At 43.0% G+C, this 16750-nt stretch overlaps 1 protein-coding gene across 1 annotated transcript in view; it reads right to left on the bottom strand.

Annotated features, from left to right (window-relative positions):
* Positions 1 to 16750, bottom strand: part of LOC145396960 (putative glutamate receptor) — a 180146-nt gene that overhangs the window by 17570 nt on the left and 145826 nt on the right. The window contains exons 11-13 of the mRNA XM_080270193.1: positions 14748 to 14757; positions 13170 to 13469; positions 12652 to 12810 (exon numbers count right to left, since the gene is read on the bottom strand). Of these exons, the coding sequence (XP_080126319.1) occupies positions 12652 to 12810; positions 13170 to 13469; positions 14748 to 14757 (469 nt within the window). The remainder of the gene's footprint in view (positions 1 to 12651; positions 12811 to 13169; positions 13470 to 14747; positions 14758 to 16750) is intronic.

Genomic DNA, 16750 nt, shown 5'->3' with positions numbered 1-16750 from the left:
TAAAACAGCAGCTATTGAAATACCAGAAAGGAAGCTATAGAAGAAGACAGTGATAGAAGGACAGAAACAGTAAGAGGACAGTTGGAAATTAAAGATTTATGCCAGACTCGATCGAAAGCCTTTGAGATGTCAAGTGCAATGGCAAAGCTTTTGCCAAAGTCCCGAAAGGGATGACCATGAGTCTGAAAGGTATGAGAGAAGATCGCCAGTGGAGCGTCCTTGACGGAACCCATACTGACGATCAGAAAGAAGGTTGTTATAGGAAAGATGCTTTAAAATTTTTCTATTAAGAATTGACTCGACAACTTTTTAAGATACAGGATGTTAAAGCAATTGGGCGATAGAGGGTTGGGAATGGTCACCCTTCCTTGGGACTGACTGAATGACAGCAAACTTCCAGCAAGAATGAAAGGTACAAGTTGATAGACAAAGATGAAAGAGTTTACCAAGGCAGGGTGTAAGCACAGAAGCACAGTTCTTGAGGACAACAGGAGGGACTCCATTAGGCCCATATGCCTTGTTAGTACTGAGGCAATTAATGGGAGAAAATACATCAGATGAAGAAATTATAATATCAGCCATGAGGAAGTCAGAGGGGGAAAGTGATGGAGGAACAGCACCAGAATAATCTAAAGTGGAACTGGAGGAGAAAACCTGAGCCAAGAAAGCTGTTTCATCATTAGAAGAAATAGCTACAGAACCATCTGAGTAGAAAAGAGGAGGAAAAGATGATGAGGCAAAGTTGTTAGAATGGTTTTTGGCAAGGTGCCAGAAGGAGCGGGAAGAATTTGAGTTGGAGAGTCGTTGAGAGTATTTAGTATGGATGAAATTATTTTTTGCAGTGTGAAGAACAGACTTAGCATGATTCCAGATAAAAACATAAAAAAGATGTGATTTAGGGGTGAGCTGGCTCCTGTACCTTTTACAGGCTCTCTCCTTGTTGTGCATAGCATTAGAACAAGCCTGATTAAACCAAGGGTTTCTTGCATTAGTCAAAGGATATGAGAAAGGAATGTATGCTTCCATGCCCAAGAGAATAACGTCCATAATGCACGAGGCACCCTCAGATGGCTCCTAGCCATGGAAGCAATAATCACTCCAGGGAAAATCAAAGAAGTGCTACTTGACGGGCTCCGAATCAGCAGCTCCAAAGTGCCACAACCGACTTTTCTTTGGAGACTCTACAGGCCATACCGGAGTGATAGGAAAGGTTGAGGTAATAAGGTTGTAATCAGAGAAACCCAACGGAGAGGCAAGATTAACAGTGTATGCAGAAAGACTGGTTGTATGGAGGGAGTCAGTTACGTTGGAACTCTCTCCAAGGCAGTCAGGGATATGGGTAGGGTGCTGTACAAGTGGTTCTAGGTCATTACGGATAGAAAAGATGTAGGCTTGTTCACCAGATGGATCAGTGAAAGGAGAAGAGAGCCCAAGGTGGTTGTGAAAATTAAAAGCTCCTAGAATGGAGATTTCAGAGTGTCACGGGGGGGATGTGGATTTAAGAATTAAAAAATGCTAAATATTACTTGAAAGTGGAAGGATGGAATTGACTTGTGAAAATCAAGTAGTAATTTTTATTTTATGCCGGCTTAGGCCTACTTTGCCGATTCTCTAAGGAGGAGATTTTTATAAACTTTCTCAACAGTACACAGCAGACTCTAATCGGTCACGAATGCTAATTGTTAGTACTGTTAGCCTCTTGAGAAAGTGACTCTACCCCTGACAATCAATCACTAATGCTAATAATAATAGACAGGTTCTTGCCAGTGCTTAACTCCTGGCTGGCACAACGGATTTAAATTTGATACAAAAGAACTGGCCTAAGTACTAGTTATGAAGAATGTACAGTAGTGCACCAACTTTCGCTACAGCAGGATTCGCGGAATCCACTTTCGCGGCATGCACCAAATATTCCCTAACTTCCACTTTCGCTTGAAAAAAATCGATTTTCGCGCACAAATTTTGGGTTTGGGACAATATTTTGAACTTTGAATTTCCTGCACCGCCCGCCCGCAACCCACCGCCATCTTGAATGACGTCATGTCAACACTCTGTCCACCCATTCCCGCCATTGTGTACGAGCGTGCTAGCCCCATTGTGTTGGATTCTCACGGTTCAATGGCCTATACTATACCTGGTAGTGTGGGGAAAGGGCCTGGTGGTGTGGGGGGAGAGCCTGGTGGTGTGGGGGGAGGGCCGGAAGGCAGTGGTGGTGATAAAAAGTGGCCGGGACATTCAAAGTCGGGAGGAAACGCCTCGGATACTTACCCCCAACATCCATTAAACACCTCAACCTGGTCTCTGTGGTATGTTTCTCCTCATATAATGTGTACTGTACAGTTTTTATTGTTTGTATCTCACAATGCAATGTACAATAGTGATTTGAGGTACTGTATTGCAAGTGAAAATGAAAATCTGATGTTACTTTAGGATAACCGGGAACCAATTAGCCTTTTTGCCATAAAGACAATGCCCCAACTTTCGCTAATTCCACTTTCGCGCATTATTTTTGGACCCAATTAGGCGCGAAAATTGGTGCCCCACTGTAAAGCCTTTGTGCAAACTAGGAGCGACAACTAAAGTAAACTTAATGTGGAGAAATAAAACACGATTCTAATTACATTAAGCTGAAGGAAAAGAACTGTAAACTTATTGATTACAATATAATAAATTTACATTATAAGAATCTCAAAATGAATTCAATGGGGAATTCACGGTCACTAAGGGACTCATGAATTCAAATAACAAAGGAAATTCACTCACTCGCTTACTCAAAAGCTACTCGAACATAAGCCTAGAAAAACGAACAGAAAAACTGGTCAGTGGAGGGACGGAGCCGAATGAAAGACTGGGCGTCTGAGTGTTGAACACCAAATGCTGCTATTCGCTGCAAGCTCCCTTTGCCAATCACCGTCTAGGTGGAGATTTAGGAATTTGCTGTACAACGGAGGCGCTGCTTTACGCTGGGCACAACGATCCTCTCCTCGCGACAATCCAAAGCTGACTAAGTTCAAACTAGGAAGGGAGGTACGAGCTGGCCGTGTTTGCCAGAAGTAGGCATGGTCTTACTTCAACTGTCAACGGAAAGAGGGCGAACAATATAGAAATGCAGTAAAATCACTCAGTGAAAGCACTAATGTCGTGCATAAGAATGGTCACTTATGAAACTGTGACAAATGATCTGAAAACCATCCCGAGTGAAGTGAATATGAGGACGGTTGAGCTGAGTGATGCCCAGTGGGAATTCCACTAGAGTTCGTGATTCCCACACCAAAGTACAATGTCACAAATTTGTATAAATACACTTGTGCGAATTTGTGACTTTACGCCCTATCAAAATCAAATTTTTCTTCTGAAAAATTTTACGATATACATACAGTATACACATAATAACTCAGTCACATAAGATTCACACTGTGGTGTATGTACCATCCTGCTACAGGAGAAAATCACTGTCGCCCATGAACGTAAAAACCTCGTATTTACGTTAATAAAAGCAAGCTTGAGGAAAAAACTCAGTGACGACAGTGAAAAATCCTGTACTCAGGCCAAACTGAGCGAAAAGTTCGCTACATTTACAGTAACAACTAATTGTTATGTAACTTGGTGTATGTAATACACGGTGTAGTTGTGACAGTTGTAGTGTAACTGTACCTATGTGTAAAATGATATGATACAAAATGATAGTAAATGGAGACGACGAGGCAGAAGAGAAGAGGCGGCAGCATGCGGCAGAGACGATCAGCTGATCTGCAAGACAAAACTGCTACACCCGCCAGCTGCACCTGCGAAATCAATCAATGTGAAGCATCAAAAGTGTCAATGCGACAACCAATTTGTATTAAATTACGATTTCTCTCTCTGCCTAGTAGTCAGTACTTATGCTACAAAGGGTACACCATTATTTTCTTAATGGATACATTATTAACTAGGAAATGTAGTCCTTGGATTGCTCAAATCTCTCAGAAAGGGCAGTTTACTGGTTAAGACTAACTCTACACTTACGATTAATATCGGCAAGCTGAGAATCCCTATGCAATCTCAGGCAGGTCACATTTTAACACCCGACGTGGTGTGAACACTCATGTGGATAATGTGCATTCTCCGGGAATCCTCAGAGAGGCCCACAGCTCGAGACACTCCACAAGGTAATTCAGACACAGCCTCAGATTGCCTCTGTGGGGTCTCAAACTTCCTCTGCGGGGTCTCAAACTTCCCCTTAACCTACAGTACATATGTGTGTACAGGCCCAGGACATAATGTGTTCTGTGGGACCAACAGGCTAGACATTAGGTCTACACCCACATTACCACTGCCCTCTCCCTCAACTGATTCAGAGATTGTGGGTGTGGATTCAAATGGCACAGGAAGGACATGTCCCTGATTGGTGGTACATTGACACACAATGCAAAAACGCACAAAGCTGTCTATTTCTTGTCTCATTCCTGACCAGAAAAAGTCAGCACGGATACGACCCTTGGTTTTCCTTTTGTCCATGTGACCTCCTGAGGCTGAATAATGACCCCATTCTAACACTGCTCGGCGATACTTAGCGGGAATGACAAACTGCAGTCGAACCTCACCCTGGGGTGTTCGTGACTCACGGTAGAGCTGTTCTTGTTTATGAAGGAACCTGGGTTGACCTCCCTGTGAATACTTTATCACTCTACCCTTTTGTTTCTTTCACACGGCAGCAAGTGTCGGGTCAGAATGTTGTTCTTGAACAACATCTTGACTACAAATAAAATCTTGCGGCGATGCAATGGTCACCGGGGTGACACAGTTTGGAACCTCGGCCACAGCTCATGTTACTGCAGCCAAAGTCTGAGTAACATCATCTACGGTGCAACTATACTTGGCACCGGGTATGTTGCCTATTATTAGGTCACTCTAAGGTTCTGGCATGACAACTGCAGGTGTTGCATCAGTGTAGAAAGAAGATGCCACCTGGATACGTGCCTCAGGGAACAATCTTACTGATCCATCAATATGCTGAACTTGGATCTGTCGACCCGTGTACTCCTGAGGCCGCACTAGACTTTGCCTGACAGAGCTACCTGAGGAACCATTGTCTCTCAGGACCTTTACAGGAACGCCTCCCACAAACCTGGGCTGAACAAGGAAGGCACTGTTACCTGTGGGAGGGCCTGTGGAGGAAGCAGCCAGCCACTGATGAGGCTGCTGAATGAATGATGCAGCAAACATGGTGCCCTGAGAATTAGATACCTGAGGGGTCGTACTCACCGTCTGGGGAAAGGGAGCGTTGACCACCTGTGGAGGAGGGTTCACTGTCGCTGGGGGACTAGTGAACTGTGGAGAAATACCTGTGCTGCTATGGATGACACCACCGTACTGCTGTTGAGGAATGAAGGCTGCATTTGCCTCCTGCCTTTGTTACACTGGGGCTGGTGCTGAAAGGATTGTGCCAACCTTTGATTCCGTAGCTGAGACTGCTGCTGGTTAGGGTACTTGTCGTACCCCTTCCACTCAGGTTTCTGGGTATTTTGCCCCTGGACCTTCTTCTGCGGTTTGTTTGGACCTTCACCATTATTCGGAGAATGGCCTTGATGCTGGGGTTCAGTCTGAGATGGTTTCCAAGATTTGTCAGCTTTCCTGTTTCACGTGTGTTGCTTACGAGTTTGGTACCCGTACGCAGTGAGTAATGCATCAGCCTTCTCCACCATTTGGCTGGCATCCCTTACCTGGAAGATCTTAAGCTAAGCCATAAGCTCAGCAGGCCATGACTTTTCTAGCTGCGTGTGCAGCATAAGGTCAAATATCCCCTCTTGCATGTGAGGGGTTTCATCTTTCTCCATCCACTCATCTAAGTAAGCAGGAAGCTGATTGAGGAACTGAACAGCAGTCTCCTTTTCTTGTAGACGCATCCTCATAAACTGCCTCCTGGCATCGTCAACTGTGAGACTGTACATTTTGATGAGTGCGGCTTTCATCATCTCATATGTGAGATTGTCTCCACGAATTCTGTGAAGAATATCAAGGGCAGGGCCTTCAAACAAGCTAAGGAACTGGAGCCACTTAGCTGCCTTATCCAGCTGGTACAGATGCGCCATATCTTCAAAACGAGCTATGAATGGCTCGATTTGCTCGCCTTCCTTGTGCGAAGGAAGCTTGAGGCGCGGGGTTGCCAGAACATGTGCAGGGAGAGCGCTCGTGGAGCTTGGGTTAGCTGCACCAGATGTGCCTGAAGCCAAGGAGTCTCGCGTGAGTTTAAGCACCTCAAGTTCATGTTTCTCACGTGCCTCACGCTCGGCACACACATGTTCGTGTTGTTCTCGCTCGTGTTCACGTTCTCTCTCGCGTTCTTCGCACTGTTTTCAATCGTGTTCACGTTCTCTCTTGCACTCCTCAAGCTGAATTCTACGCTCTTCACAGGCATCACTCTCATGCTGCTGTTCGTAACTAAACCGTGAGAGAACATATTATTTAGTTTCTTGGGGATCAGTAAGCCCCATATCTTTGGCTTCCTGTACATATGTATTAATAGCCATGATGCTAACTTAGTTAAGGCTGGGTAGACTAAAGACTGAGTACTGACTGCTGTTCCGCAGAGAAATACTAATAACCAAAGGTAAATAATGTAGGCACAGGTTGGTGGTGAGCAGTTTTATCTAGTTAAACTGATAAAGAAAATAAGAAGAAAAGTAAAAATGCAACTGACTGGGAAAACTATTACATAAATTTAATAGAGATGGATTAATTACCACCAGTAAGATAGTGCCTATAGACTTAAATGATAAGAAATACCTAGGTGTGAGTGAGTGAGTATTATTTCGTTAATAACTTTAGAGCTAGGAGTTAATATCCTGGAATGAGGTTGTCAGATGTCATGGGGGGATGTGAATTTAAGAATTAAAAATACCTGATATTGCTTGAAAGTATTAGCAAGGAACTGACTTGTGAAAATCAAGTAGTAAGTTTTACTTGATGCCGGCTTACTTCTCCGATTCTCTAAGGACGAGAATTTTATAAACTTTCTCAACAGTACACAGCAGAGACTAATCGGTCACGAATGATGATTGTTAGTACTGTTAGCCTCTTAAGAACATTACTCCACCCTTGACAATCAATCACTAATGCTAATAACAATAGACAGGTTCTTGCTGGTGCTTAACTCCTGGCTGGCACAACGGATTTAAGTTTGATACAAAAGAACTGGCCTAAGTACCAGTTATGAATAATGTAAAAAGTTTGTGCAAACTAGGAGCGGTAACTGAGGTAAACTTAATGTGGAGAAATAGAACACGATTCTAATTACATTAAGCTCAAAGAAAAGAACTGTAAATTTATTGATTACAATAGTATAAATTTACATTATATGAATCTCAAAATGAATTCAAAGGGGAATTCACTGTCACTAAATGACTCATGAATTCAAATAACAAAGGAAATACACTCAGTCACTCACTCAAAAGCTAATTGAACTTAAGCCTAGAAAAACGAACAGAAATACTGGTCAGTGGAGGGACAGAGCCGAACGAAAGCCTGGGCATCTGTGTGTTGAACACCAAACGCTACTATTCGCTGCAAGCCCACTTCGCCAGTCACCGTCTAGGTGGAGATCCAGGAATTTGCTGTACAATGGAGGCGCTGCTATACGCTGGGCACAACAATCATATCCTCGTGACAATCCAAAGCTGACTAAGTTCAAACTGGGAGGGAAGGTACGAGCTGGCCGTGTCTGCCAGAAGTAAACTTGACGTAACTTCAACGGTCGACGGAAAGAGGGCGAATGATGTAGAAATGTCATGTATAAGAATGGTCACTTATGAAACTGACAAATGATCTGAAAACCATCCCGATTGCAGTGAATACGAGGACGGTTTAACTGAGTGATGCCCAGTGGGAATTCCTCTAGAGTTCGTGGTTTTCGCACCAAAGTACAATGTCACGAATTTGTATAAATACACTAGCGCGAATTCGTGACACAGAGAAAGGAGAAAACGATAGGATGTATTCCATCAAAGAATTTCTCATAGTCAGTAGAAAAAGGGTAATAAATAAACAGCACAGATATACGAGTATTTAGTCAGAGAATTACAGGGAAGCCAAAGCCAGAGAGTAAAGAATTCAGAAGAATCAAGTTCAGGAATCCGAGAGCAAGATAACAGGTTGTGTTCATGTACACAACTGCTACCTTTGCCTTTGAAATGAGTATAGAGAGTGTAAGAGGATATATATATATATATATATATATATATATATATATACAGAGAGAGAGAGAGAGAGAGAGAGAGAGAGGCTGTGCGGCCTTCAATACATGATTTAGATGAGGGTTTATGATTTGGTCTGGTCCTGCTGAATAATTACTAGTTTTCCCCATAACTGGTTACATTCGACCTAAACAGATGTTTGTTAATGCTCTTACGTGCTTTGAGGTTAACCTTTTGACCTTAATTACCAGTTATATATTACATTTTCTTTATACAGATGACTCTTCACTTTTGGTGATAAAAAAAAAAAAATCGGTAAATATAACCTCGACTAAATCGTACATCTCAAGAGTAATCTCCGCTTAATCAAATAATTTGGCAGAAAGGAAGAAGAACAAAGAAAAAGGAGCATTAAATATCCCTAAAGTACATACCAGGTCAGGTTAAACATTGTTTTGCTACTGGCAGCATGTAATCCAGTATTACCTGTTTATTGTTCAGATCATTGACAACTAATTCAGCAACCCCACTGGCCTAGGTCAGTGAAGAGCATAGTTAGACACCCTACAGGACTAATAACAAGACCTGTCAAAGGGAAGATGAGCTGCTAAAGCCATCGGTTATCTAGCAGGGTGGGTGGAGCTGTTTAGCCTTGGTTTGTGGTCAGCTAGGAGAAAGGAAATTGAATTACACCTGGAGAGCCCTTGTCAGGGATCCCATGCCTCTGACCATGGGCCAGTGGTGAGCCCCCCCTCTGACATGGGAGGTTTAGATATAGTTTGCTTTCTCTTCCTGGAAAAACCTACATCTCGCTCAACTTGAGAAGAGGAAGAGGAATCAGGATCAGTGTGGGTTCCTTGACCCTGCCCCAGTTTTGGCAGGGGTTCACTCCTCCGGAGCTAGCCTGATGGGGCTTTTGGGACTATGTCATGCTGGCACCAATTATGATGGTTGCAGGTTAAAGTGTACAAGACCTCAGCAGCTGGGTAATGATGGGGGACCCCTAGCCCCAGTCCTATTTTGACTCACGTTGTTGTGGCACACAGGACACATGAACCCGCATAACCATTCACTGGTTTAACCATTGGAAGGCACTCTGAGTGGGGACTTAGAAAATTCTTAGCTTTCAAAGGATGATGGACGGCTAGTGTCAGGGACGAATGAGTGTAGGGTATGTTGGGCTGAGTACTTTGAGCAGCTGTAAAAGGCTGAGCCTCCCAATGGGGAAGTACCATTGGCTGGTCATCAACCATTGATTGCTCTCCCAAAATTCATGGTACCTTGTCTTTCTTAAAAGAAATCAAGAAGGCAGTGGATAGGTTGAAAAGTGGTAGAGCAACTTGTGTCTGAGACATCTTGGCAGAACTGATTAAAACTGAGATTGAAGTGATGATCAGGGCATTATATGCAGTCACAGACGCCATTTAGTGGACTGGTATCGTTCCTATTGACTGGACAAGGGGTTTGGTCACTTTACCTGAAAATGGAAAGGAGACCAGTGATATCATAGTAATTTCCTTGGTGTTACAGTGCTCAGTATACCAAGCAAGGTTCTTGCTGACATTCTCCTGATACGTATCCAGGAACATTTGCTAAAGTTTCAGATGTTTGAGCACTTCACATACAGACTCAAGAAGTTTACAGTCTACCACATCATAACTCTTAACCCGTTAATTGCAGTTACCTCTTCTTATCCCACCCCGTGGTGCACAAAAAATGAAGGAAAACAAGTTTTTTGTTTAGCTTTTGTTTATTTTAATCTTGAAGATAAACATCCATGGCATCATCTGGAAAAAAAAAAAAATCTCTCTCTCTCCGTCTTTGTGTAGGACCATGCGTAAGTTTACGTAGGGGAGTAGTGAAAAACAAAAAAATAACATTTTTTTTTTGTGTGTGTGTAATATAAACTTGAAGATAAACATCCAGGGCATCATCTGGTGAAAAAAAAAAAAACTCTCTCTCCCTCTGTCTTTGCGTAGCGTCATGCGTAAGTTTGCATAGGGGTGGATTAGTTAGCGGTGATGCACAGCCAGCACAGCCTGAGCTGTGGCTCACAACGTGACGCTACCCAGCCTGAGCTGTGGTTCACAATCCATGGGTTAAAGATCTTATTGTCTGTCTTGAGTACTGACAAGGCTGTGAGTCAAAGGCACTGTGAAATTTCAGTTGGCGATTCCTGGGTTACTGACTTTGACTCTGCTGACGAAGCAATCACCCTACTGGAGTCGCTGGAGATACTGCTGAGTGCTCTGAAGGAATTTCATGAGAATGTGAAGCCACCAGGATCATAGATCTCTTGGTCCAAGACCATGGCCCAGCTTGTTGAAGGAGGCAGTTCAGTCTGTTTAAGTATGTGGAGTGAATAGGAAAGTCTTTGAAAGAATCAGTTATCTTGGCAGTGTGGTAAACAGCAGTGCTCGACCAGACAGTGGGATATCTTCTCACATCAGTCTAACTCACGGGGTCATGAATTCACTCAACTCGGGCATTTAGCATTGCTGTTATTTGTGTAGTAGGACGAAAATGGAGGAGGTGGCTAAATCGGTAGAAAGGCGGCCTGCAGACCTAATGGACCCAGGTTCGAATCCCGGCTGGGGCAGGGAACAGTTTAAGGATTTGAATTTCGTAAAGGCAGACTTTACTGATCTACCAGAAGACCCGCCGACATGTAAAATACCCCCCGCTAACGCCAGCGCACCAGTCCTGTATGAGACAGCCCTAGCATGCATTCTATATGGACGGTGGGTGTTCGCGCCGAAGTGGTGACATGTGGAAGTATGTGGTATGTAGGAGGACTACTGAGGCTTGGGGATACGCCCTGAAATGTTTGCCCGGAGTCGGACACATTAAAAAGAAAAAAAGTCTTCAGTACAATGGTGTTCCCTGCCTTTCTCAGTGGTTGTGAGACATGGATACTAAACATTGATTTGACGTGGCGAATTGGCTCCTGTAGTACCAAATGCCTTCATAAGACCATATGAAATTGCAGGTACGACCTGGTATGTTACGACTGACTATGATGTGAGACTGTGTCGAGGTCTATTACGCACATAGTAGGAAAACTCCAGCCCAATTATGTGGGCACGTGGCCCATTTCCCTGAGGCTGACATTGCCCACAGGGTGATCTCTGAAAAAGTCAACCCGAAGTGGATACCATGGGGAAGGTCATGGAACTCATGGCTTGAGCAGGTTGTTCATTCATGTCGAGGGAGCCTACGAAGAGTCACTGCCTGGAATGTTGCATGATGGCACCTTCACGGGTGGAGTCAGTGGGTGAGTGAGGCTATGCAATCCACGGCGTTTGCCTACCCCTCATGATGATGATGATGATGATGACCGCCATCCCGTATAAAAAATATTATACGTGTAACAAAAAATCCTATTAATTTCATGAAAATATTTACATTAAACTTTGCTGTTGATCTTTCCATCTGGAAAAAGTACAGGCAAAGCCAAGCAGTATACAGAAACAATCGTATCCGAGAAAACTGAATAAAAAGAACTAAAACAGTTAACTTCATTTTGAGATCCGTCGACACACTGCATTTTTATAAAGCCTGCAGACCATTTACAAAAAGGAAAGATAGCTGAGGCATACCATTTTAGAGATGAAGGACTGGTAATACTGGTTTATCATGTATTAGAAGTTGACACGGACAAAAAGCTGACTGGGTGTTGCTAGATGGTTGCTCTGTGAACCGTGGGGGGAAAGCTTAAGTAAAGTTGAGAGAGAGAGAGAGAGAGAGAGAGAGAGATGGTGCTGGTATTGTGACCTTATTATGCTTGAATATATTGAAACCTAACACTTCATCCATTGACATGAACAGATTGACACACACAAATCTAGGCCACAACTCTCATGACAGTTCCCTATTTCCCTCTATACTCTTTTCTCACTAACTTGGCCTAAAACTGTCATCATACAACCTTGAATGCTGAGCTGTAACAATATATGAACTCTAGAATATGATGCTACTCACAAAGAATTGCAATGGAAAGGATGCAGAACCATAGCACTGTCTTTTTTCTGACAATGAGCTACGTGAAATTCGCTATAAAAAAACGAAAATTTGGACCAAAGACAAAAGAGTATCTTGCATTATCAACGTAACGAAGAGTTCATCCTGACCTTCACAAAGCTATCTAGAAGCATGTCGGGTCCTACAATGAACCTCGTAAGAAACGAGTTACAGTTACTGACGATGTTAAGCAGAGGTCAACTAAATCATTGAGGAAATAGCAAATGCAATAGGCTACAATCCTGAATTGTAGAAAACTGAGTGACTACGTCGTCTACTGTTCAGGGCAGTGACAATCATCTGTCGATCCCGAGATTAAAATAAATATTATAGGGTATTCGATAGTACCTCAGGACGCTTTATAACTCTTTGTACTACGAGTCTTCTTAAAATATAGTAGGTGTTAGAAAATATCGTAGACATCGTACTTAACTAATCCCACTTAAGAGGCTGGTCTGACCTTCATTAGGCGAAGAATGGGAGTTCGATGAGCACTGTTCAGCTTAGCTACTATGTACTTAGAGTTGTGGTAGCTGGTGATGTAGCCAGCTCGTCCATCTAACACCCACTGCACTGCAGCATCGTCTGATGGTAATGGGGCAAACTGCTTATACAGTTCCTGAAAGATGTTAAACTGCACTGTGATACGGATAATTCAGCTTAAATTTGGCAACTTTACCATGTTGGAGAGCATTAAATTAAACGCATGCAGTAAACAATACCTGACCGCAATCTAAATGCCCGTGGAAACTTTGTGACTCTTCTTCCTTAGCAATTGATTCTGTATATTGCACCAGTTATACTCTTGTGTTGATGTAATCTTTGTCTACAATAAATCGATAAAATAGAAGATAATGTTAAGATGTAATATGCAAAATAAATCCCCATAAAAGTGGTGCTACGAAAAATCCTGTGACTTTTAAATAAAGATCACAACTCATTATACTACATTTGATAGAGAAATGTTTCAGTCCTTACTCTGAGATAAAAGTTCACTGATGTCTCCATAAGGCTGCCATAAGAGGGTCCCAGTCCAACAATGGTGAGACGTGACTCATAAAAATCCTTGTACGTGTCAACGGTGCGAGGTTGGAGTGTGACTGTGAGGAAGGCGGTGAGGTTGGAACTGTAAGAAAACCCCATCACCATCGCATACAGCCACAGGAAGGCCACGATCACGCGGCTGGTGTTGGTAGTGGGCTCCCGTGCCGGGGGTTCTAGTAGGTGCATGGAGGTGGCGTGTAGGTAGCTCGAGGTCAGAGACTCCAAGTAAGACGTCTTGCCCAGGCTGAGGCCAGAAATTAGATGATGTGATAAAATTTTGAGAAATTTCGGGGTCATTAAGAAAACGTTATGGAAGGAAGTAAGCACTTTGAAGAGAACGACAGAGCGGACAGATGACGGGAATGAATGATAATTTTGAAAGAAAAGATGAAGTGTGTATATTAATGTCTGTTTCAGCATAAATGATTATTGCAGAGCCGAGTGGAATATTTTGTCAGTGAAAGTTAACTTGATGAGGTGATAGTTGGGTGTGGTAAGCCAGGAAAAGAGGACACAGCAACTGAAAGCACACACACAAAAAAAATGCATGACGTAGCAGGGATGGATGACATAATATTACCTCAAATAATGAAATAACATGTGGAATGGTTCGAGTATATAATGTATGCCTAGATCGAGGTTAGAGATCTGAACACAGGCAGACTGTATATACTGAAACAGAGGCAAAAGTATCAAACGTGAAATAAATTTTAGACCTACAGTAAGTTAGTTTTTTAACCTATCGGACAGAGTGTAAGGAAGAGTGGTGACTGGAAGATTAATACATTACTCAAAACACCATTTCACGAAGGAACAAGTTTTCATCTGTGGCATGGTAAGAGAGAGAGAGAGAGAGAGAGAGAGAGAGAGAGAGAGAGAGAGAGAGAGAGAGAGAGAGAATCAGGGGTTTTCTGAGAGCAATAATGGATAAAAGCAAATAAAAAAGACAAGGATCTCTTATGTATCTTTTACGAACCAGGACGAGGTCGTCCATCATGCAGCTGCTGCCGTCAAGTGATTATAAATTGAGTGTTATCAAATGATTTCCTGTAACTCTGGATACCATTTATTACACTAGGTGGTAACCACACAATCAAAAAGGCGTCCCGTGATCAACTGGGGTGAGGTGGTTATGCGGGTTTTTTGTTCAACCAGTGCCGCTCAAGGGGTTAAATGTCGGGACTTACGAACCTAGTTCCGGGCCCACAAGAGTAGTGGATAATGGATGAAGAGATATATGATGAAACTGACAGAGATGCATTGTGGTAAGTGTTAGTGATAATTTTGGGTAGCAGAAACCTTTTAAAGTGCAGTAAGGATTACTGGTTCAAGCGAGCAAAACAATGTAAAAGAGCAGTGATATCTAGCTATCTATCTATCCATCTATTGCCAGACGCCTTGATCCTTTCAGGGGTGGCCAAATACAAATCGCCTCGATATCGCCCAAACCCTCTCAGTTTCACTGGCCTCCTCCCAGCTCACACCCCGATCTCTCATATACCTCTCCACTACATCCCTCCATCTCATCCTCGGCCTCCCCTTCCCTCTCCCCTCTCCATCTCACTCATATACACTCTCCTCGTCAGTCTCTAGCGGTCCTTACTTTCCACATCGCAAAACCACCTCAGTGTATTTCTCCTATCATTTGCTGTCATTTCGACATCCACATGACAATGCTCTTTCACTTCCTTATTTGCCAGTCTGTCTCTCCACGTAACTGCGCATGCTCCTGTCAGATAACTCATTTCTACTGCTCTCACTCTTGTTTACTACCAACCACGTTCAAGCTTCACGTCCATACGTGAGAGTTGGTATCACAAGACTATCATGCAGCGACTTTTTTACTTCCATGCTTACTTCCCTATTTCTCATCACTGCTTTCAAAGAACCAGCAAACTTTCTTCCTTGTTGTTCCCTTTCAAGCACTTCATCCTCCAAAGCTTCCATCCTTCATCATCACACTACACAAGTGCTTAAATTCACCCACATTTTCCATTTTCCCATCATCAAACCTCACTGTATAATCAGTGACTTCATTTCTCTCGACAACCATAACTTTACTCTTCCCTACATTCACCCTTAGACTCCGTTTCTGACACACTCTCTCAAACTCATTCACCAAGTCTTGCTGTTCACTTACCAATACAGTATCATCTGCAAACAACAGTACAGGAAGTTTCCAAATACTGTGCTTCCTAATTAGGTTCGCTCCAACATCCACTGCGATACAGATTGAAAAACCATGGAGACATGTCACATCCCTGTTTCAATCCACCATTTAGACTGAAAAATTCTCTCAATTCACTCTATCCACACGCACTGTAGCCTTAGCAACCTCATACACACTCTTCACGGCATTCAGCAACATCCCATTTACTTCATTTACTTTTAATATTTTCCACATTCATTGTCTATACACTGTCATGTGTTCTCCACATCCATGAACGCCACACACTGTACAACTTCTTTCCCTTCTGTAGAACTTTTTGAATAAAAACCTAGGAATGAATATCTGATCTGCATAACCTCTTCTCTTCCAAAAACTTTCCTGTTCTTCTCCAACTAATTCCTCTGTTATTTCCCTTACTCTGTCAATAAGTATCTTACCATATACTTTTTCCATTACATTAAGAAGACAAATGTTCCTTTGATTACCACATACTTTTTTTTTCTCATTTTCCATCGAAAAGGCAAATAATTATACCTGACTCCCAGTCTTCCGAGGCTCTACCTTCCTCCCAGGCCAGTCTGCATATTTTCCATATCCATTCAACTACTATCTCCCCCATGCTTCAGCATATCACCACACACTCCATCAATTCCTGGGGATTTCCCCATTGCGGCTTTCTTCATTGTTTTTACTACTTCCATCCTTCTGATCCCTTCCTTTTTTCTCATCTCTTTCCTTCTCCCAGCCATTCCCCAGCCATTTATACTCACAATATTTTCATTCTCTATGTGGCGGGGGGGACACAATCTGGCTGCACTATGGGGTGGTAATAGTACTCTGTAGCCAGGTTGTGTTAGGAAGAATTCTGTCACGGTATTCCCTGCATTTCGTAAAAGGCGAGTAAAAGGGACGGGGTGAGGGAACTAGGGACCCCCTCCTCTGTTTTTTAGTTCCTAAAAAGAGACGGACCATAGAAAGGGATGGGGGATTAAGTTATCCCCGTACCCTGAAGATTGGGTCTATGAATGTGCGTGGATGTAGTACGATTGAGGCTAAACGGGAGGAGACTGGGAGAATGTTTTGTGAGAAGAAAGTTGGATGTGTTAGCTCTGAGTGGAACAAAGATGAAAGGGAAAGGTGAGCCTAAGTTTGGAAGTGTGAATGAAAGATTGTCAGGTGTTGATAGAGGAAGGACAAGAGAAAGTGTGGCATAGTTAGTGGGTCCGGAAGTGCAGCAGTGTGTGATTGAATGGAAGGAGGTGTCATCGAGACTGATGTGGGTGAAAGCGAAATTTGAACGTGAGTTGTGGGTATTTGTGAGTGCATATGGGCCTGGTAGTGAAAG

The sequence above is a fragment of the Coenobita brevimanus genome, chromosome 40 (assembly GCF_032717465.1).
Source record: "Coenobita brevimanus isolate Jiangsu-jjx chromosome 40, ASM3271746v2, whole genome shotgun sequence".
Taxonomy (NCBI): Eukaryota; Metazoa; Arthropoda; class Malacostraca; order Decapoda; family Coenobitidae; genus Coenobita; species Coenobita brevimanus.
The sequence above is the reverse complement of the archived record's forward strand: the minus strand, read 5'-3'. Positions and strand labels throughout refer to the sequence as shown.